General features: G+C 39.5%; 1 protein-coding gene across 3 annotated transcripts in view; it reads left to right on the top strand.

The window, feature by feature from the left end:
• Positions 1 to 6,066: 6,066 nt before the first annotated feature.
• fras1 (Fraser extracellular matrix complex subunit 1) overlaps positions 6,067 to 27,925 on the top strand; it is a 257,602-nt gene continuing 235,743 nt past the window's right edge. For all 3 annotated transcript variants that reach the window (XM_046034200.1, XM_046034201.1, XM_046034202.1), the window contains exons 1-2: positions 6,067 to 6,558; positions 12,301 to 12,332. In XM_046034200.1, coding sequence (XP_045890156.1) covers positions 6,471 to 6,558; positions 12,301 to 12,332 — 120 coding nt within the window. In that variant the 5' untranslated portion in view covers positions 6,067 to 6,470. The remainder of the gene's footprint in view (positions 6,559 to 12,300; positions 12,333 to 27,925) is intronic.

The raw sequence follows: 27,925 nt of genomic DNA on the forward strand, positions 1-27,925 counted from the left end.
GCTCGTGGGTACAAGTAGCTATTCTTTTGAAAAGATCCCAGGAGAGTAAAATGAGGACAACACATAGAAGGTGACCTGGAGAGAAAAGTGACTTTTATAAATAATCACCCACTACAGCCCATAAATCAGTTGATACTTTTATTGTTTTACAGGACATCTGGAGGTCCATAAAAGGTCCAAAAAGGTTTCAGGATGTTACCTGAAGTAATACTTGTAAAAGTGTTTAAAATCCAGCTAAAATGTATTCAAAGTGTTTAAGAGGTTTTGGCTCTTCAGTTCCAATGAAGATAAATGTTATTGCTACAACGTAAAATAATATTTCAGACAATAGTGTTGCGTGTTGCCCCCATACTCAAAGCCAGCTCCATAAATAAATTGTTTCCCCAGTGTGTTGCGGAAGAACTTGACTGGCCTACACTGAGGCCTGACCTCAGTCCCATCCAACACCTTTCAGAGTTTGCAGTATAGAAAAGTATGTAATTTGGTGTTAGTAATTTATATATATAATATAAATATAAAAAGAATATCAAAATATTTGTTTCCAGCGTATTCCCCCCCTTTGTCTAAAATATAAAATTCTTTAAATTGCATTTACTCATAGCATCAAAATAACCAAATATTAAGCACATGCTCAGTTTAGACCTTTTTCCACAGGGGGAAAAGTGGCACCCTGTGGAAGCCACATCCAATTTTTAGAAGGAAATGCATAATTTTGAGAAAGTGTTTTTTTTTTTTACATTATTGCCTGTTATGTGGTTAAACTCATCAAACTTTTTCATTGAGTTTATTGTGCGTGTATGTAGATGTTTTTCACTTTAGCTGTAAGATAAACTAGGTCATGGTCCAAGAGTCTGGGTTAGCTACATTTATGTTTTCTTTGAATGTCAGTATGCGCACACACACACACACACACACACTAATGTTTAGTTGAGTTATTATGTTCAAATGTGTTTTTCATCCTTTATTCAAATATTGAAAAGAATTGGGGGGGCGGCTGACATGCGGCGAGGTGCCACGGGACTTGAACACAGTCTCCACTTGAACATTGGGTGCATGCACTAGCAGTGAGCTAACTGGTTCCCCGCATTTGCGCATATTGTGTTCCTAAAATTTGCACATTATGTTCACTACTATGACTGACAGTAAATAAGATACTTGGATCACCTCTACACACACCAGGCACACCAATTTTGTGATTTTAAGTAAATATAAACCTTTCAATATCATGTTTTTCTCATATTCCTTATTACATGTTACATTTTACCCAAGGGTATGTTATGGCTAACCCAGACTATGGGGTGAATTGTAACATTTTACTCCTTGTCTTTGAAACTAAACCATGCATTTTCTGTCTGTTGCTGAGACACATCAGACACATATAACTAGTTTGAAGTAGATTTTGAACGCACTGTCTTAAAAGAGCTCAAAGATACAGACAGAAATTTCCAAAGTGTTCCAACCATCCCCAATCTCTCCTACATCCTCTTTGGGCAGTGATATTTGACAGTGGAACACCGTCCAACTTTCTGTGTAGGAGTGAGGACTGAAAGGCCACAGTGGTTTGGCATTAATTGATTAGCACGGGCTACAGTAGCCTAACTAGCTACAATCCTCGGGCATGTGTTTGGCAATATAAAAGCAATTAATTTGCATAAACAACTAGCTATTTGTATTCAGATGTCAAATATGGTTTGAATTTGGTGAGTCTGGAAAAGTATGGAATTTTAAAATGGAAAATGTGCAACAACCCTGACCTTTAGAATGAACCGGAAGGCCGAATGTGAGCCCGACCTTATCATTCAATCAGTGTTGGACCTCCCTAATGCTCTGGGGGAGCAAAAATCTGCAGTCAGGTTCCAAAATATGTTGGAAAGCCTGAAACCAGAAGAGTAGAGGCTGCTGTAAGCAGATAAATGCACGTTGATGTAAAATTACTACTAATGTCTACAGCAATTGGTGTAGTACTGCCATCCAAACACCAGGAGGCAGTATTGACACAGCCTTTGCTGCTGACCCCTGTTGAGACCGGATTCAGGGTTCCCTGCAACCTGTTGCAGCTAAAATCATCAGAAATATGACAATTGTCACCAAAGAACGTTTGATTTTATCTTCTCTCCACATATTTTACTCAGTAATCCATAAAGGCATGTGGAACTAACACTGAATAACTCTTTCATAATTTATTGCAGTATGTGAGTGTGCACAGTGCCTCCCTTTGACATTTTGAAAGCTTGTTGGATTTGAGGAAGACAAATGAGATCTGAAAATGACTGAATGGCCTTGAAAGGTTCTCATCAGCTCATCACCACACTCTCATCTTAAAGGCACAAACCCATTGATGGAGTTGGATAATGTTGATTAGACCTAGCAGCCTAAGTCTATAAGGGATTTCACCGGCAATTTCTTCACAATTAAAACTGAAGCATGTGTGAAATCTTAATTTCCCCAAAATGCAACAATTAAGTAAACATTTGATTAATTGGAGTCATTGAGGATACGCTCCACCAGCAGTTTTTCCTGCATTGAATGGTATCTTTATTGGACCATCAAATATAATTCAGGCTTATAATTAGAAGCCTGAAGCTAAACTGGTGAATTTAAGCTTTAAGTGAAAACACATGTTTATATTAGCCTAATGCTCTTGTAAATGTCTCCCCACCCTGATAAGGCCAATATTTGCTCTTACTAAAAACCCAAAAGCATTATTTCTGTATTCACTGTGGTTCCACTCAACTTCAGGAGTTAGTGTGAGCTGCTAACAACATACACTGTGTGTTTGGGAAGGTAACAAATTATATTTGATGTCCCAAACCACAGCGAGAGTTGAGATGACTCTTCAAACTGTGTGTGTGTCGAATTAGTGAAGCCAATTACACATCCATCCTCTGATGCTGTGCAGGTTGATATTCAGTGTAAGATGGAGATAAGTTGGAACTTTTATTGGACCCTGTGGGGAAATCAGGCTGTTGCAGCAGCTAATGTAATAGGATTTGGCAGTGGAGAGGAGAGAAAAGACACTATTGAAAGAGGCAATGAAAATTATGGAAATAGTAAAAATGGTGAAACTCACTTTAATGAGTTTCCTGTTTACAAGCAGGATCTTTAAAAAGTTATGCTGCCGTTTTAACACATATAGGCCTGTATTCTTCTATGCTTGCAATCTGTCCATAATATTGTAATGACGTCTTTTACATGTCTGGCTGTATTGAAAAGCCCTTTGAGGCAAATTTTTGATTTTGGACAATATAACATTTATTTGTTTTGTTGTGTGTGTGTGTATAATTCCATATATAATATATAATACCTGACATATTTGACCTTTGACCTCTGCGAGGACAAAAGAAAATTGTTTAATAAATGTTTTAATAAATGTGTCATTTTTAAGTCAGTTTTGTTGTTAATTGCAGCCCAAATTTTGCTTGCCACTGTTACCTTAATTTCAAGTACAATAAATAAATAAGTAAATAAATAAAGGAAAGTAAATAATAATGATAAACAAGTGCGGCCATATACATGTAAATGTGCACATTTAGAAATGTTAACAAATATATAAAGTGTTCCTTTCCTGAACAGATTTGGTGCTATGACCACTAAGGTTATAATAATGTAAGACTTTTGCCTTCCTTTTTCCTCTCCTCCCTTTCACCTTATTTACCCTTCCCTCCCCACACACGATCTCCCTCAAGATTACCTAGCCTTTGAGAAACACATTATCACAAAAAATAATTTGATAGTAATAATTTTGGTCAACATTACTTTCAATCACACAAATAAAAAGCACAATGATTGATATAAAAGGAAAACGGTACAGGATCCATCTCAGTGATTGGCCGGAGCTCTTGAATCCAACATGAATAACTTTATACCTAATTGATGTTATTTATCTTTGTATTATTAGTGTGATGTGTGTCTCTACGGTTTTTCTAACTTGTGTTAATCACAGACCGGAAGTCAGTTGTTTGTTGTTGTTTTTTTATTATTAAATCTTCCACTGGGTCCTGGTTATAAATAGTTGCAGGGTTCAGACAGCACCATTAAAGCAGAAGAAAGAAAGCTTGTTCAAAGGAAAAACTTATTCTGATCTCTGTTTTTGGCAGAGGACAAAAGGGCTGAGTGGAGATCAGGTTACTGCCACGTGACACTGAGGAATCTCAGTCCTGCACTCCCTCTGATTAAACATTACACTCACAGACAGAGCTGCAGACATCCTATAATACTACTTTAGAGGGATAATATACAGACATCAGCTGAATTAAACACCCTGTAGCTACAAAGGATGAAAAATAAGTCCACCAGAAATCAGACTGTAACACAATGTTATTAATATACAATAAGTTCACTGGAAAAGCTCTACAAAGTCCCTGTAGGATTATTATAGTGACACCCCTGAGTAACATTACACTAAGTAAAGAATACTTAAACTCACAATTAAATGTATGCCGAATATTGTTTTATGAAAACATAATATTAATGGTACCATTAAGTAAGATAAAGTAACCATAACCTGCCACCAAGGGTGTATAGTGATATAAAGAGGATAAAACTATAAAGTAAGTTACTATAAACTCAATATTAAAACATTTTAAAAGACAAAAGTAATAATGAATATAAAAAATATAGAATAAATGTTTATGTTTAATGTTGTGTGTTTAATAAATTAACTGTGAAAGCTCTTTATCAGTTCAATATCATCAGTTTCTCCCAAATGTGTTCACTTTCTATTGAGTTTGAACTTCTGCAGTTACTATTACTAATAGAAGCTTAATGGGAATTTTGCAGTGATGATTCATAAAATAAAACCTACCATAAGGTGACCACAACAAACCCTATACAGAGTCCTATAGATTATAAAGTGATACTGAGAATATAACATATCAAGTGCAGAAATGGATATCATTGCTCTATAACACAATGTAATGAAGCAATGTGTGATAAAATATGTTTGAGCATGTTAAAGTCACTTTATCCTCACTGTCAACAAATCTGTAGTTCCCCGTCTGCAAAACTAAGATTTCCGGCTGTAAATTTGACTGAAGTCCAAACGCTCTTCATGACCAGTTTCCCCCAAAACTAACTTTCACACATACAGTAATGCTGATACTTTGAATGAAAAAGGAATTCACCTGGGAAGCTTACAGTGAAACAAAAAAAGAGAGTAAGACCACCACAAAAACTCTCCAAACTCCTTCTAAGTGAATATATGGTGAATATGTCAATGAGCTGTGAGGAGTTCAACCGAAGAGGGATTTTCACCTCTCAGATTGTTTTAACACCTACTGGAGACACGAGACTGTCCAGCATTGTGCAAGGTTACAAAAACGATTTTATGCAAATAATTTAGTTTTCAAAACCTGGTAATTATCTTGTGAGCACTTATTTGTATTGGAGGGTCCCAACCCACTGGTTTGGAACCACTGTCTCACCATTTGAATAATTTTGAATAATATATGACACCTAACGTTAAACACTCACTAAGGAATTCAGATACATATGTAGGAATATGATAAGAATATCATGAGGAGATAAAGTCACCATAAACTCCCTGTAGCATTAAAAATGATAAACAGGGGATACAAACACCATAAAGTACGTTTGGTCACTATAAACACATCATAAAAACTTAAAAAGTGAGTATTGAGTACCACAGACACACTAAAGTTCCCTAAAACTATATATCAGCAGTCCAGAGACACTGTGGGGAAAAAAATAAGAATTTATTATTTTTGCAAACCTCAGATTCCCAGCTGTAAAATTGGATTAAAATGATAAATCCCTCTGATTATTTTACATTCATTCGTCACAAACTTGCTCTCCAAAATCCGAATTCTCTCCCTTAATCCCCAAGGAGTCCCCATCATGTGAGATTATGATATCTGCGAGGTGGGTGGTGGAGTGGGGTGGGGTGGGGGGGGGTGCAGCAGAGGAGAGGTGGGACGTCCTCCTGGAGAGAGAGAGAAGGGGAGGAAGAAGAAGAAGAAAAGTGGGAGTGGGGGGTTCGGGGCGGACAAGAAGACCGCTGCACAAGTGACTTCAAACACCGCGCAACATTCGCTGCAGGAGCGCTGAAGGTCCGACCGTGTCTCCGTCTCTCGTCGTCATGTGGCTCGGCTTTTAAAAGCGTCCCGGCTCCTGCCTCTGCTGTTGGGGAGAGGACAAACCACCCTGCACCTGGTGTTCTTTTGGCAGAGTTGTGCGCCAACTGGTGTCCGCCAAAGCAGTGAGACGGCACGAGGTGGTGGATACTTCTCCTGGTTTCGGGACTGCGCCGCATTCCAGCCCGGAGCGCAGCGCTCAGGAGTCGGACCCGGTGCGCTCAGTCTCTCCGCTCCTGCTCCTCTTAAAGATTTTTCCAGGTTGTTTTCACATACATCGGGACATCAGCAATGCAGAGTGAGAACTGCCTTCATTTGCGCTAGAGAGATAGACCTAAACACATCGCGCGCTTCCCCACCTGACTGGATTTGGATTTAATGCCCTTTTTGGTTCCGACCATGAGTGGATGGTGGATATTTGTTGGCGCTCTGGCGGGGCTTCTCACCGTACCCCGTGGGATACATGGTTGGTATTTTTGGTATCATTTCACCAAACCAGTTATTCGGGTTGTTATGTGGGTCAGGGGTTACCAGGGACCACCATGAACACTCAAATTAGTGACACAGTCCGCAAATCTAATCAGATTTAGTTCCATATTCACTACTTTTTCAGCACTGAATCATAAATCAATCCAGGCTGCACACTGAAATATTGAAGGGGAATGAAACTTGTGGCCACAATTGCCATCTACCTTGAAAATTTAGAACGAATTCCTTTTATCCAGGCAACAGTGTATGAAATATCCTATATTCCTCAAGTTGCCGAGGACATCCTTGAACTCCCTGAACGATCCTTTTTTGGGATCCCCTGAGCTGGTTATTTTCTCCCAGGGAAAAGGGCAGAGACTTAAATTTCTGCCATTCCAGCTTCAGGATTTTCAGAGTTTTAAAGTAGTGAATTTTGCAGACAAGTATTCATCATCGAGAGAGAGTTTTACTGTTGCTGAGAAAGCCATTGCCATACTCAGATTAGTGAAATCCCCTTTGTGTTTACACACAAAGCATTGATTAGGTGATTTGTGGGTGAACAGCTGTGATATATTTGGTTGAAAAGTTTTTAAAGTTACATATGTTGTTTCAACAGCATTTCAGTGACTATATTTCAATGTGGAAATACCATTGAAATGCTGTTTTAACAAAATTGTATGTATCCTGGAGGGGTAAAAAAATTTATTTAGCAAAGTGAACACAAAGTCTTCACATTTCTTGGTCTGCAGATCTCTTAAGTTCTTGGTGAGATAGCAGGGAAGTCAAACGTCAAACATCAACGTCGGTTTGAGAAAGTAATTCAAAGAAGATGCAGTCTGGAACAAGTTCATTAACCTGCTTCAAAAATACAATATTTATGCTGTGATAATCTACTAGGTGAGTGAGACTGTATTCTGCTCCATAGATGATAATTCTGTAGATGCTCACAGCCACATTCAACAAACTGCAAAGGAGACTTAATAGATAAGCAAGACGTTTATCTGTTCTGCTTTTTCACTGTCTTTAATATCTCAACACATCTCTGAATCTGATCCTGCTCATGGCCACTGTACCCCTTAAATATTCATTACACTGCATGAAGTCTAAAAGATCTGCTCATGCACAGCTACGGTATTCCCATCAGTGGAGTTATAATGCATAAGACTGTCAGGAGCAGAATCTAAAGCAGGTTACTGAACTGACCCAGTCCATACCAAACTCAGGCCTGTTACTATCAAAGCCCGGTTGCTGTGGGAAAGAGTCAGCTGCATGTTGAAATGTGGAACGTGGAAGTTTCTCTGCTCACATGCAGGAGCAGAACCTGACTTCAGACTTTCTAACAAAATCATTAGTCCTCTCCTCATCTCGGCATGCATCCAATGTGCTTGGCAGCACTTGCTTCAATAAAATTCTAACTTTTATAAAGCAACATACTCCTTTGCCTCCTTGCGTTGAGAAGAGAGCATGTTGGCGTTGGCAAGCAGAGCAGAATAGTTATAAAAGTTGAAATGTTATCGACATTAAGTGCTGCTCTGTGAATTGGATGGATGCTGAGATGGAGAGAGGACTTTGTCGACTTTAGTTTGGAGTAGATGAGCTTACCTCACATGCTGCTTTTCAGTTAAGATTTCTTTACAGTCTGCTGAATGTGGCTGTGAGATCTGGAGAATTATTACCCCTGACCTAACCAGATTACAGTTGACCTAGGACATTATTTTTGGTTGATAATGTTTTTGAGGCAAGTAACTGAACTTATTCCAGCAATGGTATTCTTTAAATTAGACTTTCTCAACTGTCCATGAAGCTTGATTGCACTTCTATCCCACGAAGCACTGATCTGATGATTTGCAGGTCCAAAGATGTCTAAATTTTCACAACATAAGGTCTTTTAAAAGTCTAGGATACATACAATTGTTGCTGCAACAGCATTTAAATATCCACTTGATTAAAGCAAATCTGACACTACTTCTACTACTTCTTAATTAAGCCCAGTTTTAACACAGTTTAGTTTTTTCACCTGCCAACAAATCAATGCTTTCTGGGATACAAAAACAAGAGTGCAGTGCTGTTTTCCCTGCATCATAAATAGTTAAATATTCACTTGATTGAAGGAAATCTGACACTACTTCATTATTCCATTTCTCAAAATAGAAAAATGTGGTAAAATATGTGTAAGCCTACATATTTTCTCATTTTTGTAATGTTCTTTGATGCCTATTTCTTTTATGGCAGAGAGGAACAACTCCAAGATGATGATGAAAGTCATTTAGACCATGATTATTCCGAGCTGGTGAGGCATTAAGCCTTGATCATAAGAAAGTTGTGTTTGATATCTCCCGATTCTGTTAAAGAATCATCTTGTGAAAAGGGCTTTACATTTCTAGAATTCTCTATAAGTTATTTCCTCGCCCAAGCAATGTTACAGTGCAAACACGAAGGAGTATGTGGAATGAGAGTTAATCCAAAAAAGGACAGAGGCATTGTTGCTGCTTTTGGTTTAAAAGCTTAGCTTCAAACTGCAACAATGCCTCTGTCCTTTTTTTGGAGTAACTCCATAGTTAGTTCAACACATGTATGTTGAATTAAGATTAACATTTGTACTCTTTAACTACAGTAAATTACATCTACACTTAAGTATACAAAACTACTGTATTATGAGGCCAAGATGTTTTGGCAGAAGCTGAAGCTGAAATCACCTTGTAAGTGTGTAAAGTCGTGTCAGAAATCCCCACTCGCATAATTGCGCAACACAATCTAAATATAATCACCCTTTTTAAAAATCTGAAAACAAGGTTAGACTGAATTCACACTCACTCTTTGATAAAATGACACACTCAAAGCCACTAACATTTGTTAGTGACTGACCCCTCAGAGTGAGCAGTGTTAATAATTGTTTAAATCTCAACCGTTAATTGCTTTCTGGAAACAGTTTTCTTTAGCAGCTGAACAGTAATGTAAAACCACTTCTGTATGCCCCGCCAACTGATTAAACTGCCAGATTATATTTTGTAGTGTACTTTTCTCCCATATGGAGAGATAAAGAGACAATAGCGTGAAGCAGCAGCATAAACAGACTCGCTCTGGGGCATTTTGTGTGAGAATACAACAGTAACTCTACTCTTGTTGTGTGGACTGGGACCAATTTGGTAAATGTTTACCTCTAGCTGTAGGCTACTCTCCCTTGAGGCGTCTCAGATTTCTCCAGTCTGATTTTGTGAAGCTCAGACCTCAAGCTGTGCTGAGGCACGTGTCCATCTGTCTGTGTTTTCTTAACATTTAGCCCTCAAATTGAACGGAGATAATCATCAGCACCCTGCCATTTCAATCTAAAGGTTGCATATTTTCTGGTTTTCAATTTTCTGGAAGACCCAATGGCTACACTGAAATAAAATGTGGGTAAATGCTTTAAAGTGGTCATATTATGTTAATTTTCAGGTTCAAAAAATTATTTTAGTATTTAGTTATTTAGTTTTAGTTGTAGATTTACATGTATTTGAGTCATACTGCACGTTACTGCAGCTCCTCTTTTCATCTTAACTCTACAAGATCTTTGTTGGGAGTTGCACATGCAAAGTTCCTATTTAAGGACTACTAGCCAATCAGAAGCAGAGTAGGGCGGGTCCTGAAAAGCCTCTTCGGTTCAGCTGTAAATGTTCCCCTTATCACTTTAACAACATGGACTTGAGCAAGATTTTCAGAGTGGTGAGTTATTAATCTGTAACAAATGTATCTTTCATCCATAAAGTTTTGACTGAGCTCTGTCTCTACATCACAGTAACAACTTTATGTCCATTGACTGCCTGGAGGGTAGCTAATGTTTGGAAGGGAGAGGGCGTCTTGTTACTGTGCTGCAGCTCAGTGTGTTTTACCACCGGTGTTTTTAAGGCCGTGTCGGACTAGCAGCTTGGCGAGCATTATGACGTGCATTTTGCTATGTCATCACAGGGCTCAAAGGGAAAAGGCTGGACTACAAACAAGCTGTTTCCAGGCAGTTCAGAGTAGTGCTTTGTGTGGGACTTTGGGCTTGGACTGGACTGGACTTTGGGCTTTTTCACTATGCAAACCTATGACATGCACAAATAAGATATATAACTCAATAAAGGAGAGGGAAAAAGCCAACAAGCATAATATGACCTCTTTAATTTAAGGAGTTGGAAGACAAAATAAGAGATATAATACCGATTGGGAGTGGTTATGTCAGGTGAACCCACAGGTCAAGTCTTTATAAAGACAGTGTTAGGTTAAGGATGGAGTTTGCATGTTCTCCTGGTGTCTGTTTGGGTTCTCTTCAGGTGCTCTTGCTTCCTCCCACTGTCCAAAGACATGCGTAGGTTAATTGGCGACTCTAAGTGGCCCTTAGTGAAGGGTTGTTTGTCTTTGTGTCACCTCTAAATTACTTTTGTGGCGAAATTTGCCATACATATTTGTACAAAAGGCTATGTATCATTGCTAACTGGGTAATGAATAGCATGCTGATGGTCTGGTTTCTTTGAATCTGCCTGCTTTTGTGATATTTGATGGCACAAGGAGACTTGTGTTAGCTGAACACTGCTTGGTAGCTTTGGCTTTGGAAGGCAGTGGTGTAGCTAAAGAAAGAGTTGGGTCTGATAAGTTCTGGTAAGCACATTGTTGAGCCATCTCATTGTTGTGGATGGAACTAATTAAAACACAGATTATTTAATATTTTCCCATCTGATACATGCACACACTCTTCTCATGGTGGAGGGCTTTTGATACCAAAGATTGTGGGATCAGATGTTATATATTAACCTGTAAAGTGTGCAGGGACTTTATGGGTGGGCACTTTAAATAAACTGAAGTTAAAAAATCTGAGGTTTTACTAGCAGTGAGGATCGGATCTAGACTGATGTTGTCTGGACATCTGAGCACGCCTGTGACATTCAAGTTAAAATTCCAGTCAGGGTAGTAGAGCTAGCTAGCATAATTTATCTTAGCCTCAGCAGTTACAATGTACTATTGTTTAATCAACTAAGTGTGTGCTTGGACAAGGGTTACATTCAGAGGAGGTTTGCATGTTTAAGTTCATAAGTGGGTTAATGTAGGGATTTACATTCTTGTCAGATGGTAGTAGATATATAATGGCACAGCCTGATATCTGTTAAACTGTATCTACTGCTCAGCCAAATCCCAAAGTCAAGACAATGGTGGCCATTGTAGTACATCTCAGACTCAGACTAAGCTAGACTTTCAGGCTTAGCTCAACATTGATGATTTGACAATGATTAGAGACAATCAGGATTGTTCAACTGTTTCCTGGGGTTAGTCTATAACTGCAACAAAGGGAGGGCTTCTTCATTCAACATTTGTGATACTGTAATAATAAAATCTGAATCCCTGTAACATGAGACCTTTTTACAGTGTGCTGCTTTTGTGACTTAGCTTCAGGTCAGGGAGATTTTGGACATTTGTTCCTGGATTATTCTCCCATTGGGATTCAGAATCTGTTTATTCACCTGACATTTTTCTCTGTGTTATAGAGACGTATTGACCACTTTCAGAGTTTGACTGTATGCTTGACACTAAGGACTTACAGGAACTCACATCCAAGAGTTTGAAGGCAATTTATTCGTCATCTTTCATGTGGCTGATCTGCTGTTTGACCCGAGTGTCTGCAGGAATTACAGTGACAGATTTACATAATCCATAACAAAAAAAGTGTGATCATGACTAGACTCTAATGCTGTCTTTCTTTCTTTTCCCTCCTTTATCTTTATCCTAGGAGCTTGTATCTACGAGGGATCGCTGTATGCGGTAGGTGCACCCATCCTTTCTTGTCCTATTTTATCTCTCTAGTATCACTGGTTAAAATTTCCTGCTGGCGGCTCACAGAATTAGGATTTTCAGGCCTGTTTGGGAAGTCTGATGGGTATTTGCTCATGTATTATTCACAGGGGACATTACCAGGTTAGTATGACGGACAGTTGAAGCCGTTAAGTGGTTGTATGTGCAGAGATTGTTGGTAAAAGGCATATGTATTATCAGTAGGGATTGCTGCACATCCTCTGCTGTCTGAGATGTAGCCGAGAAGATGTGTCTCATCTATAATGCATGCCTCATACTGACTTTGTGGATGATAATGGTTAGGAGAGAGCATGATGCAGCTTGGCGCAGCCCTGCCTGCTAAAAGAAGAGCTTTATTGGTTCTGCTGAGTGTTGGTGAACATTCAGGGTTGCGCTCTGAGATGTGCTTTTGTTTTATGTTCTTTAAACTCTGCTCCGGGATCCTCATATCCTGGCTTGAAACTTTTTTTTAATCTGTAAAGTTGTCGTGTTTGGTTCGAGGCATTGACAGAAAAGAAGTCGACTTGTTCCCCTGCGCATACTACTACGAGCATTTACACTTTAGATGCACGTTTGAGCTGGAGGTAACAGTCAGTATATGCCAATATATATTTTTAGATGTTTAGAACATATGCAGAACATGGACAGAATCAAAGAAAATTAACATTTATCCAAATTTTTCAAAATGTTTAATATTGCCCACCTCACCACTACATTTTGCCAATATTGTGATCTTATTTGATATCAGCTGTCAACGTCATCTGTTGCCAATTTGATGGAATCTTCTGTGACTGCAGCTACATGAAAAAGCTGTCTGAAGAGTCTCAAGTGAAGTTACACTTTTCTTTGAACATTTTATTTATCTAGCCAGTTGTCCAGCTAAGTTTTATATCAATAAATAATTCAGAATTTCTGTACCAAAGAAGAGGTGGGATGGTGTGTAACTTTGCCTTAAAGATCTGCTAATCCTAAAAGAAATATGTAAGTCATATTTAAGAGAGAGATTTTCTGCCCAAAGGAGGGAAAAAAACATTCAGCACCAGCACGTTATACTTTGAGGTGACTCCGATGTGTCTGTCCCCTTTTTGTTGGTCGAACCTAAGTAAAAATGAAGGAAATTTTCTGCTGTGCACTTTACAAAAACACCACTTGTGTCTCGCAACAACTGATAATCTCTCCTAAAAAGTCTTAAACGTGGTTCACAGCTGTGGAGTTGTAGTTCCCAGGCAGAATAATGACAAACTCCGGCTTCGTTCCTGCTGTGTTACCAGCATAATTACAGTAAAACTTAAAACGGGGAGCAGTAACTAACATACAACAACCTCCAATTCTGTAAACATACCTGAACACATCCTGAACACAAAGGGGACAGTTGTTGGAGGGAGGATGTAAAGACAGAAAATGGTTCAGTCAGTGTTTTTGGAGGGAAGAGGGGGAGGGAGGAGAGGTAGTGGAAGAGAAGGGAAAGGAGGGGGTTTGTGGGAAAAAAGAGAGGGCAGGGAGACAGGTGGGATGTCCCTGCATGTTTGAACACAGTCGGGACAAGGCCCTTCTGGAGTTCAAAGTGAAGAACCCCCCCAACCCCACCCCGCCACCAACACCTGTGGGCAGATAGGAACAAATGGAAAATAAAGAAAGACAGATTAAAGTGCAGGTCTCAATAGAGGCCCTCAGGCATCCCTGTGTGGTTTAGGTCTGTGGTGAAAATAATCAGAATAGCACAACAGCCTTCTCACACATGATCAGTTTTTTCTTTCTTCTTTTCCCAGACTATTTAAGTAGCTTTGGTGTTCAGCTTGATTTATACTAATAATAACTCAATCCATGACCAAAGACTGGTCTGATCATCCTTCAAAGTTAAATATTAAAAAAGACATAAAGGCACAATTATGTATGTGAGATGACAGGCTTTTAAAACCACCGGTTTTATGCATGTCAGGGCAGTGAAAGAGTATTTCCCCATTCTTCTCTATAGCATTATTAAAATGTTTCCACAACTGAAAATGTTTATTTCTATTTCCACACTTCTCTGTAGTGTGTATGAACGCTGGTGTGTGTTCACCTCATATATAGCTGCGCACTGTTGTTCTTTTATTAACCCTGTCTGCAAATATGTGTGGCCCAGTCAGTCTGTGTACATGCCCTTCAGGAACCAGGTTTTCTTGGCCATGTATACGGCTAAACAATAATCTAATTGGCTTTTTACATACACATGTGCATGACAAAGACTTACGACAGGGAAAGTAACAGTGGAACGGGAGAAGCCAAGACGGACTCAGGTCTTCTGCCACTAATGCAGTTAATATCAGTGGGCCATGCTCTCAAAAAAAGGTACGTTGTACAGGAGAAAGCTGATTACTGACCTGCTGCCTGCATATTTGGATTTACAGTAACCAGGTTACTACAGTGCATGTAAACACATTATCCGATTACCTGCCAAACCTGGCTTCTCTGAATAACCTAAATGTAAATGCACATTCACTGATTGAAAAGAAAAGAAAATATGGGCTCACAGATGGCTGGGAAGATGCAGACAATATGGTCTGTTTTGCATTAAAGTTAAGTTTTTATTCATATCACAGCACAGTCTTAGTCAAGACTACACTTACCACCTCATCCTACCAAAGCAAACAAGTTTATAATGGATCTTTTGACAGCAGCCATATGGGAAATAGGATTGAGGAACTGTTCAAACTCCAAGGCAGCTAATCAGAAATGCCAAAAATCTATCAGATTGTCAAACATCCAGGATGTTACATGTTCAGGCAATTAATCAGGCATTGTGGAGTCCTAAAACAGAACCTCATACTACAGCTAATCTGGTGGAACTAATAATTTTCATAGACAAATGTTATGTTCTTTGTATTCTTTAAAAAAGCTGCTAATCACCCTGGATTTACATCAGTGTGAGTTTCAATGGAGATTTGTGGAAGTGGAATTTCTTCTCTGTCAAGACAAAACATTTGTGGGTTCTGCTTTTTTAGGAATTCATTAGAAAGAAGTACAAGAAGACCCATATTGATCTAAGCAATTGTGATTTGTACATGTGGTACAGTGTGTGAAATGGATTAAAAGCCGTGAGGTTCAGACACTGAAGAGCAAGTTCCCACATTTTCGCAGAGAGAACAGTCTATAGTTCCCAGGGTTGGAGCTGTTTGGATTTAACTTCTACTGAGAAGTTGCAGAGGCCAGGGGTAGACCTTAAATCATTCACCAGTCAGCTGTCGCCCAGTTCCATCCCTGTAACCTGATGAATCTCATCACACCCACAGAGAGCTGTGCTCAAAGGAATCTGTATCATCTGGTTGTTAACAGAGGTCTTCAGTGATGTCACCCTCAGGTCATCCTAAACACCACAACCTCATCAGCTCATGTCAGCTCGGATGCTTACATCATGTACCATATGTGGCTGCTAGTGGTGGAAGAAGCTCTCAAATTCTTTACATAGAGAGCAGGAAAAGTCTCAGTTTGGAACTTTGCAGTGAGAGATGTTGAGTACACTGTTTCATTAAATTTTTTAAGTGATTAATTTGCAGCCATTTTTAACTGAGGGGCCAACTTTTCTAGTTCGGACTCATTCATCTTGCTAACTACCCTATATTAAATACTATAACTAATAATACTTTTAATTATCGATTAATCATTTACCCTACAAAATGTCCAAACTAACTTATTGGGAACACATCCAATATCCCAATCAGCAAAAAAGAGAATACAGTCAAAGTACAGCAATATGTTCAGCTTGACCAGGTGCATCAAGGCTGTATAAGTCACTAAATAAGTTATAAAATACACAGTTGTCATCAAACCATAATGTGGCTTTTTAGAGAAGAAAGTTATCTTATCTTTATAATTTGTCATGTTTTTGTATAATTTTAATCTGTTTGGTTAGAAGCAGCCTTGAGATAAATGCCGTGGAGTAAAAAGTGCAAAATGTCTCTCCAAAACGTAGTGATGGAGTAGAAAGCACCAATACCTCAAAGTGCACTGAAGTACTTGTTGCGGTATCCTCCTCCTCCAATCTGGAACCCATGCTGTCCATTGCTTTTACCAAGCGGCTGTACAGTATAAAGCGTGTTCTACATGCGTCCTGACAGATTGAAATAACTCCAGACTTATTGCAGCTGTGCAGTGCGCCACCAGGCTTGACATGCTGCTGAAATACAGCATATACTTTGCAGTGAAGGACAGCAGGGCTTGGCAACATGCAGCACCATGTCCAAATATATCACCTGCCCCTCAAGGCTTGAATTCCTGGCATTGCAAGTCGCCATTTCTGTAGGAATCAAAATGTAGGGCACCTCTAGAATAGCACCTTTAGGACACAGGTCCAGGCAGAAATGCCAAGATTTACAAAGAAGCAGAGCTAGGAATTAGCAAAGCATTAACCTGTACATAGCTGAGACAGTGTTTGTAGTTTAATGCGTTGGTACCACTCCAAACCCCTCAAGCACACCAGCTCTCACTCATTACAATATGAGCAAATTTGTTAATGCCAAGTGTGTCATCTGGGTGATTAGATGTACAGTTACTGCTACATATGTCATGGAGAGAAGGTTTCTTCTTGTCCTGACTGGTCCCAATTAATTTCCTCTTTTCTCATCCAAATCCTGCCACTTTTACTCCAGAGTCATTTTTCTCTCACACTGAGCACTGATTGAGAAGCTCTAACCCAAAGAACCCCTGATAACCAGTTCTTAATTGTGAACTGCTCATAAAGACATTTTTTTTCGAGAAAGGCCTGTGACCACATTTCCAATTATGCACACATCAATGCACATGTATGGTGTTTACAACACGGAGAACCATAAAAGGTAATGAAATTCGCTGCTGTGCTCTTAGAAGTTTTTTTATTTTGTCTTTTTGAACCACTGTCATATCTCTGAAGTGCCTTAAGCACAGTTCTCAGTTGTAGCTGTGGTTAGTGTTAAGCCTATATGTCTATCTGTGTATGACATTTTCCTGAATTTATGAGCAAATACTCACACATCATTTTCATTTGCTGGAATGGTGGCACCATTTAAAATAACACTAATTCCCCAGAGTTCCTGTGAACATTTACGTTCTGAAAAAGACAACATGATATAATACCACTGCCATCCCACAAAATCATGTCACCATGTATGTGGTTGTGTAATTGATACTACAGGCAGAGGTGTCATGTTTATCAAAGTAATGGACAAGTGGAGTCCTGGTAGCCTAGGGGTTTAAGACTCTGGCCTTGTAATCAGAACATTGCTGGTTTGAGTTGGCCTGGGGACATTTCATATGTTATCCCCCATCTCTCTCTCTCTCTCTCTCTCTCTCTGTCCTTGTTTGCTTTGAGCTCTCGTTGGCCTCCTATCAATTAGGGCTAAATTGCCCCCAAAATACTTCCCATGATGGCCAGCTTTCACTCTGCCTTCGTGTGCGGCCCCGATGTTGTCGTACAATACATTCTACAAACTAGCTCAAGCATAACTAGACCCATAAACCATGACCACTTATACCTTGTCAAGTGTGCTAGTTTAACACATGATTACCGTAAAACGTCAATTAATAGCCGAGTCCCAAATAGCCGCCTACCTCGTTTACTGGCCTGGTGTGGGAACATATTTTGACAAATAAACGCAGGTCTCCATTATATGCCTGGTCTGGTTTTCATAAGTTATTTTATTAAGTTATTTGGATGTATTAAACCTCTTAAACCCTGCTTTAGCTGCTTCTAAGCTGCTTAGATCGTTTATACAAACTTATGATCAATATGTTAATACAAACATGGTACACATCGTTAGAGCTGTTAGATTCTCCACAATTCAATCGTTCAGTTCAAAATGAAAAAAAACAAATGCATAACTGATACCATCAACCTTGCTCTGTTTGGAACTGTGAGCTGCACTTTATCAGAGGTGCTAAAGTTAACATGTATGTGTGGTGAGATTTCTGCCTGATCAGAAGTGTTTTCAGTTAGTTTCATTTTCCAAATAGTCTGAATGGATATTACTTCCAGCAGAGCAATAACGTAATGCACATAAGAGTATAGGGTAGGTAGATTAAAAAATTCTTCAGAGTTCTCATTAAATGATGACATTATTCTCGTAATATTGTTTATATTTTCTCGACACGTCAGAGAATACAGATATGTGGGAGAGATTCTGAATGTGCCGAAAGTTTTGAACATGAGCAGAAAACCTGCTGAATCAGAGGAGCTATTAAAGTGCAGGAATTTATAACTGTATTAAAATTAATTAATTTCTCAGTGAGGTGAAAAGGTGCCACATGCACTTTTAAAGAGGTTACTTCCCCAAACAAAGACACAAAAGAGGAGGGAAGACTGAATCAAGCCAGAAGATGTCGACTCAGCAGAGATAATATTCCGAGAACAGTTGATCTAAAGGAAAAAAATATCTAGAAGCAATACAGAACGCCTTATATTCTTAGATTTTGTCACCTGCAACTTGAATTTTGTGTTTCCCTTCACATAAATAAAGCAGAAAAATTCACCAGAATGCAGGAAATTAAGTGTTTAATGCTCAAACACTTCATATAATTCAGCACTGAAGATTTCTTAAAAACAGTATTAAAATCTGGACTCAATCTTGTGTCTTGTCTCGTGAGCCAAGTGTCTCGCCACATCCCTAATCTTTAATGTTCTTATCATTATTTTTAGCAGCCCTGATTACTTTGCATCATTGTACCACTATTCATAAGTAAACCTCCATATGTAATTTGCAGCACCTGAAATACAGCTTGCAGTGCACCAAGGTGATCTCTCAGGAAAATAGTTTTGTGGAACATTTCTAGTCACCGTCAGAAAAACAATCTCAGCAGTATGTCTGATTGCAGCAGCGGCCCGACATGCTTCACAGCTTTAGTTTGACTTAAAAAAAGAAGAAAAAAATCAGCTCAAACTCAAATTAAAAGGCAAATACAGTTAGCTCTTTTGAAAGAGCCGAATCTCTGACTTCCTCTGTGCTGAGTAGTAATATCATCAGCACGGGTATTCATATCCATCGACATTGTGCCCATTGGGGTTTGGTGGTGAAGTATGACATTAAAAGCACTAATAGGATCTGACTGCTGTTGGACAGAATATTTATATTAGCGGAAACTGCCTTTTCCAAGGCTCCTTGGTGGATTAACGCTCAAGCTGTAGTGATAATTCCTCTATGACGACCGAGTCGCTGCTGACTGGTGTTCACGCTGCGGTTCCCCCCCGTGGGGACGACCCATGTGATCAGACGAAAAGCCAAATCAGACCGCATGTACCCCCTGCGGGATGAGACACGCACCACAGGCCCACTTCAAGCCTGCAGGAGGGAGCTGAGAGGAGGAAGACAGAAGAATACTGAAACTGTAAGAACATTGGGGACAAGAGGCAAAACAGAAATAGGGTTAAGAAAAAATGTGAGGGATGAAAATGGATGTCTGACAGCTAGGGCCCGACCTCACCTCAGTCCTATGAGACAGAAAGTCTGTGTCAGCATTTTCCTCTTTCAGCTTGATAAGGAATTCTGGACAGGTAGGGTGACCTGACAGCAGAGCGGAGGGGGGGGGGGACGCCAACTGCAAACTAAATGGGATGATGCGGTAGCTCTGACTCAGTGACTCTTATCTTCTTGTATGATTAAGTGGCGTTTTCTTGATACTTGTGACACCACCCTTATGATGCCTGATGACGCCCCAAGACCAAAAACATAGCATTTTTGTTGCACAAACTTTGTGTCACTGTGCAGGAATTCAGGTTTCAAAGTTTGTTTTTGCATAATTTATTTTTGCATTGTGTTTTACCCACAGACACCAACTGTGCGTGTGTGCGTTAGACTCTACTTAATATATGATTTTACAAACATTTCCAATATGGCAATATCCGTATTGTGACATTATTAGTCAGTGAAAGAGTGCATCTTTTATTAGACAAAAAATGTCACAGGTTTGGCTTTTGGTTTTTGGAGATAGATTATTCTCAGTTAATCAAAGCTCAGTGAATCATTAGTGGCCGGACTTAGAGATTGTTATCTGTCAGAGCTTCAGATTCTGTGCCCTCAGTTTTCTCGCCATTTAAACTTTTGACTCAGTAGGAGGTTTTTTGTGTTTGGTGGTCAGCATCAACATGACATCAAAAAAACTTCAAGCACACAGTGAAGTTCAGTCAGGGACATGCTGTGCTGCATCTTCATCTGCTGCCACTGTTCCAGTCAGGTCAAGGATAAAGGCTTGTTTTGAGTAGCAGACTGTAAAAACTGCAGTTAGTTTTTTACTAATGCTTATTATGTAGTTTTATTTGTTAGATTGTGAAGCCTGATGTCTCCAAATTAACCCCCACTCCAAACCCAGCACTTGCCTCTCCTCCTCGTTTATGCCTTTGAGGTTTTCTCTGCTACTGTGATGTGTGAAGTTCCTGTCATAATGAAGTGAGCGCTGGCCTCACTGATACTAGGAGAATAGGGGGTTTTCAGAGGCACTGTGGCCCAGGACACACTGAAATAGATCATTTCAGGACATGCCATTCGTGGCTGTACCACATCTGAATTATTAAGAGGCACGAGGCTGTGAAGCGCCTACACTGGCTGCTCTTTTCAAGATGCTTTTAAAGCTAAACAGCTTCTTGCATCTTGAATCCCTCCGTACTCCTGAGCCAGAGCGGCAGTTTCCCATTTGTTTTGCTCGAGGGAGAAACTTATATAGTGCAGTAAAGAAACAGTGCTGTGAGACTTACTCAGGAAGGCACTACAGGTTACAATATTTAAAATCTTATAAAAGAATTATAATTAGGACATGAAAATGGCAGATTTATGCAGATAAATGTGAACAAAACTACCATGGGGAATTGAACCCAGATCTCTCACACCACCATATCCACTCTGACATCACACCCCAACTCAAGTGGGAGCCACTGGGAAAGTAAAGCTATGCAGAAATAACTTAAACCTGCAGTCTTTCTAACTGCCACTAGGTGGAGACTCCTCTGGTTGCAAAAAGAAGTCCGATTCCATTAGAAATAATGATAAAATGACCTTACTTCACACCTGATTTATTACCTCAGCAATTTACTATTAAATGAACATCTAAATTTAGCTCTAACTTTAAATTGGAAACTATTGATTATCCAATTTAGAGAAAATAGATGATAAAGAAGAGTATGCCTAACGAATACTTTGTGATTGACAAGTTGCTACTATGGTGACCTGTCAATCGGGCTAGAAGCATCTCCTTTCCACTCGACTGTTTAAATTTAAAGCTTTATTTAGTCTGCTGTTAATTTTGCCGGTAAGTACATTTTGTTTTTAGCTAGCCAAAATTCACAGTTAAATTCACAGTTAAAAGTGAATTACAGATGCACCTTACCAACCAAACTAGCTAGCTCCACCATCTCATCCAAATATCATCACATCCAGTTCCTAGTTGCAAAAAATCAACATGATGGTGGCCAAAATGCCAAAATCGAGGCTTCAAAACGGCAGTCCACAAACCAATGGGTGACAGTGACTATGTGCACTTCTTTTATACAGTCTGTGGTTCAACCATAAAACATACAGAGGAATGGGATAATGTGTCTTCAGGACACATTCAGGATTATGAAAACCAACGAAACATGTAAACATGTGAGTATAATTGTAGATGTTGTAATTTCACACAGATCAAAATGCAAGGCCCACTTGGGAGGCTTAATGATGTGAACGTAGCATATACAGTAGTTGTTACAGATTAAGTGATGTAGCAAGGAGAACATCATCTGATTGGGCTAATGGGTAACGAGCCCCGGGAAGAAAGTGTTGTGTTATGTGTGCCCATGAGAAGCCTGGAGACAGGCGGAGAGGTGCACAAGTGGGTAATGAGAGGGTGAATGGACGTGTAGAAGGTAGTGTAAGACCATGTACAGACGGAAAGCAGCACTGCATTTTTTAAAAATGCAGGGGGCTTTGTTTGTGCATTCGTGTTGCTACATGTACAGATGAGAAGATGAGTTTGATCCAGGAAGTGCAGTTTGAAGGCTTATTAGACGGGAAAAACAGAGGCAGGATTTTATACCCCATTTACTGGTAAAGGTGGAGTTATTGTAGTTCATTGCACGCCCGTCATGCTGCAGAGTAATCGACCAGACATGTGTACACTTACTTGTATTTTATTGGCCAGCAATGTGTTGCCAGATTTATTTATTAGTTTTTTTACCAGAGCCCTCAGTGTTTGGGACCCCTGCTGTTGTGGAAGTGGCGCAGTTGTGGTACTGAAATGAAGTAGCTTTTTTTTAGTGCAGTGCTAATGTTGGTCTGACCGTTGCCTTAGGGGATGGAGAAAGAGGAAAGCTAAGACAAAGGGAAAAAGAAAAAGGATGGGTTTATAAGGTACAAGTCGGCTTTGTTTGATTAAAATCATTAATCAGAGTATTGGAAATAATTTCCCCATATTTCATGAAACAACCCCTTAGAGGGCCTTCTATTTGCCACTGTCCCACGCCTCAGCAGTGCTGCTGGGGCTAAATGAGAGCTCCCCATGCTTCCTCGACTGGAACTAAGCCTCCCCCCCCCACCAGCTCTCTGCAGACATGCAGTGCTGTGGAGGACTGGAGTGAAGCGTTGCAACCTTTGGCAAACACCCAGCTACTGGGCTAATGGGCAAACAAACAAGCTAGCTTCTCCCATTTCTCATCTACCGCCCTACCCCCCAACTCTGATCCCCCCTGACCCTCCGAGCCATCCGGCGGTGGCTTTGACAGTTTCCTTGCTGAAGGTCTGTGAGGTCGTCAGTCTTTTGTCAGTCACTTCATTCAGAGTGTTTGATTCGCGGCTCGCCATTCAAGCCAGTTTGCCTCTTATCTGTAAATACCAGCATGCGGCCCCTGAGCCCTGGTTTGTCTTTCTTGCTCCACTTTTCCTTCTGTCTGTGCCTGCAGGCTCTTGGAGCTACAAGTGTTTAGACAGAGAAGGGTTGAACTGAGCCAAGTCTTTGTCCCCGTCGGCTTAGGCGGCCGTGTTCACACACGCTGCAGATGACAAACCTGACAGGGTTCATTTTTTCAGCTTCATCCCTGGGTTTCCCTTCCTTCTGTTTTCAATTCTGAATATAGGAGGAAGAAAGAGTACATCTTCAGGGAGAACTGCTTAAAAAATGTATTCTGTTATATCCATAATAAAGGACTGACGGAATTCAAATGGCTATGAAGAATGAGAGCACATGAGGGAGTGTTGCACATTTTGGAGATATTTACTGATTCTCTTGAGTTACAAAATTATTTCATTATAAAAGTTCCAACATTCTGTGAGGCCACAAAATCAATCTCTGATGTATCTGTTCAGAAGCACCTTGAGATTTAAACGTTGTTCAAAATTAATCTCATTCATGCACAAAGTTTATACCAGTTTTCTTTGTCATCTGGAAGACAAGATATTCTAATCAGTCCTTTAGATCTTTTGCAGAATAATAGAAAAATAATAACTAAAAGCTCCATGAATATAACTACAACATGTGAATTAAGCTTCATGCACATGTGCATAAAACCTGACAGTAACCCTCAACATTCACACCACGATTTGAAGTCCTCGCAATGTACTTGAAGTCTTTGTACTGTGTTATCTGGCCTGCTGGGTTTTGTACATTTTCAGAAGAAATGAGGGCCTTTATGCTCAGAATTGTGAATTTTTAAGTTGTTATTTTTTCGTTTCTGCTGAATGTTTGACATAAATGTTTAACTGCAAGAAGTACCCCACAAATTAAAGCTGAAAATACACAAAAAAATACACATTTTAAAGTTAAAGGTTAAAATGTAATAATAATACAGTTGTGCACTTTCTCCATTACTATGCATTTGTAAAATGCAGGTGTTTGGAAGTGAATTGTGGTCTTTGCTTCTTCGACTGCTATTGAGAAAGGCAGTGAATCTACGGCTCCTTCAGTGAAGCAGCCCTAAAAGAGAGAGTATTCAGCTGACTTTCTCTCGATGTTGAAGATAAAAAGTCATTAATGTGTCAGCAGCCTCTTTTCCATATTCCACCGTCCTCTTACAGCAACTCCCTGCCCCCCAAATCAGCTCTGATTTCATGTGAAATTCTCCACGGCACTTCACACACTACCCATGGCCCAATCAGATGACCAGTCAGCTGACAGCGCTGACAGGATCCATGCCGAGAAGATGTGGAAGGACAGTGATGTTCTGAGTTCAGGGTCTACTCTCCTCATCACTTCTGCCCTCTTCCTCCTCTACCCTCTGCTTTCTGGCGAGAGCTATCATCTAAACTATTTGTCAGTTGTCAAAATGTCAACAACTTCAACAAGTTGTCATACATAACGGGCGAAATAGGTTGTTTATCAGTGCCTTCCAAAATAAACTATATAGCAGTTAAGAAAACGAGTCATATGAACGTAGTCTCATCTGCTACCTCTATGGTTACGTCAAGGCAACTACATGGTAAAAGTTAGGGTAAGCTGTTAGTTATGGTTAAAACCAATCAGTGTTGGCTGCTTGTACGAGGCATCCATCCATCCATTATCTATAACAGCTTATCCGTGCAGGGTCGCGGGGGGGCTGGAGCCAATCCCAGCTGAAACTGGGTAAGAGGCGGATCACCCTGGACAGGTCACCGGTTCATCTCAAACAATCATACACACTCACATTCACACCTAAGGGCAATTTAGATTTACCAATTAACCTACCTGCATGTCTTTGGACAGTGGGAAGAAGCCTGAGCAGTTGGACATTAATTAATCTACGACTACAAGAGGCATAGAAGAACGCTGTTTTAAGTGTTTGAGGTTAGGTTTATGCAAAAAAAGCACTTTGGTTAGAGCTAGGAAAAGATTTTGGTTTCAGTTAAATGTTAATAAAGTAAACTTGTCCTGTCTCATGCTTTAAGTCACTATTTATTGTTTCAATATTTAACCAAGACTGTGATCTTCCCCTAACCTTAACAAAGCCTTGAGTTGCCCAAACATTACCATAAAAATATTAATCATGCTTTAATTGCTACAAGTGAATATTGTAGAAAAGCAAATTAAATATGTCGACAGCAGATACTTTTGCTGATACGTCCAGTTTCCTCATTATGTTGACAAAAATGTAATCCAAACGTAATAAAGATCTTTGGCATTAGACAATATTGATGTTCTGATGAATCGACTAATCTGTTAGAATTTCAAGACAGTTTTTTTTTTTCTTAAATGATGCAAACCTGCAGTTATCAAAGTGATAATTGCCACACCTGGCGCTGGCAACAGATGCCAATAGACGTTCAGTCTACTGTGATTCATCTTTGTAGCACGGTGTATAACCTCTTTCACTTAGTGTTTGCATTATTTATATTTCTAATTAAGTCTAACTAAGTCTGAGTCTGACTTTTTCCAAACAATTGAAATTAAATCTGTGGCCAGCACCTCCAATTGATCACCAGTCATTTAAATGTTTTAAAATCAATCAAATAGCTGTTTTTAGGTGTCAAAGTTCATACCGAGGAACCACTGCTGTACATTAGATACTGTACAAGGGAGTACAAAAACGGCCACTTATTGATGTGGAAATTTCACTTTCTCTTCCAGACATGAATAGATAATCAGATGTCTACCTTAATTCTCATCTCACACTTTTTAAATGTCCAAATACACGGCAGGAAAAGCCTTAGTGTAATATTCCCCAAGATTTGAATCTAACAGTAATTGTGCCCCAGTCTGTCAGAGAGAGTTTTATGAGTGCAGTATGATTATCTGGGTCTCTGCTCATTACCCTGCACTGTTAACCTTTTACCAAAAGGAGCCCGGTGGAATCGCAGCCCGTAAGATAAAGCAGACGATGACAGTTGGAGATGGATGTTTGCCTCAGGGTAACTTGTCGGGAGCCAGACCCAGCCTGTCGATGACTTCATTTCCCCTGCTTACCTGAGCACCTCTGCCTCCCTCAGCAGGAAACAAAGCCAGTTCCCGCTCTGTTTGACCCCACAGGATGCTGGGATTAACTCAAGCGTACAAATCTTGGCTCCCTGCCTGACTGATAAGAAAGGAAGAAAATATAAACTGTTGGATTGTTGAGGAGGGGATTGATCTCTTTCACTTCCTGGCACTTACTTGAAGCGGTAGATGAGATTTGTGTTTATTCATGATTGGCAAGTAAATATGATTTCATCTCTCCTGGCCTTCCACTGACTTTTTTTATTTTATTTTTTTTACATCCTTCCGTGAATTAAGAGTATTGAGTTTAGCAAGTTCATAGTGTCTGTATTTGCATTTCCCACCCTTCCACACTCAAAGTTGAGATTTCGGAACAAAAACCTTTATTTATTCTACAGAGATGGACTTGGCACAGAGATTTGTTTTCATCTACCGAGAATAGTGCTGTCAGAAACCACCCCTTCTCTCATTCACTATTCCCTACATAATAAACCCAAGAGTTTACCCTATAGTGAGCAGTAACAAGATATTTTGGGCACTTGTAAATTATAAGGACTTTGCACTGACATGTGTAGTGTTACATAACCTTTAATTTCACATCTATCAAAGGCAAAGCATTATGAGATTGTTAGCAAAAAGGTATTGTACAGAGACATATGGACATTTTGTGTCACTGAGGCAATATATCATAGCTAAATCTCAGATGTCGGCAAGTAATAATAGTTCAGTAGGAATAAAATAGGAAGTGATTTCAGACTCCCTAAAGTTTAAAGCCTCATCAGGGGAGCTAGGTGCTATAATGTTTATTACAACCCAAGATTGTTGGTGTTTAAGGGAACCAATAACAGTGAGATGATTTTTCTATTCTTAGAACCTCACAAGAATGAAAGGTTGCAATCTAAACATTGTCCTGAACTTTGCTTTTCCCTTTAGGAAAGCTGATGGGGTCATTTTCTGGGAAGCATTAACGTACTCATTTGATTTCATTGCTGGCCTCTAGATTTTGTTCACTATAAGTACCCACACTACTAAGTTAAATAGAAATCAGGCCAGTAGTTGTTGATATATCGAACTCTTGACTAAAACTTGACTAATTGCCTAACCTACCTGCTTGGCTTGCACTGTTTGCAGGGCAAAAGTCATATAGACACAATTAGTTTTAGATGTTTTAGATGTTATGTAAAAACATTTTTAATGACTACATTTTAATATGTTGAGACCTCCCCAAATTCAGTCCAGTTTAAAGTTAGGCATCCAGATGTATTTTGACCTGCAAATTACCAAATCAATACATTCTGTCGAATGACGACAAACATTGCTATCATCAGTAACCTCTGCTATTATGAGTGCTTCTATTTTATTTGTTGGTGAACAGTGATTTATGATTTACTAGATATTTTTTAGGGTTTCAACCTCAGCTTACTTTCAAAGCTATGTAGTAGTTTTAGACATGTTGCAACTGTTACAAAATGCCCTTTCAACGACTTTTCCTAATGAGACATGTCTTTTCATACAAGCACAATTAGATTTTCAAAATGACAGGAGGAAACACTTCTAATATTCACCTTTGTCCGTTGATACCCTATAATGCATTGACCTTTTCCTATGAAAAGGCACTTGATGCGTCTTAAACCGAGCCAGCTAAAGCTGACCGTGCACTCTCTTGTCTGTTTGAATGATCTTTGCCCTCTAGTTACAGAAGGAACATG

Source organism: Micropterus dolomieu, linkage group LG21 (genome assembly GCF_021292245.1).
Source record: "Micropterus dolomieu isolate WLL.071019.BEF.003 ecotype Adirondacks linkage group LG21, ASM2129224v1, whole genome shotgun sequence".
Lineage (NCBI taxonomy): Eukaryota > Metazoa > Chordata > Actinopteri > Centrarchiformes > Centrarchidae > Micropterus > Micropterus dolomieu.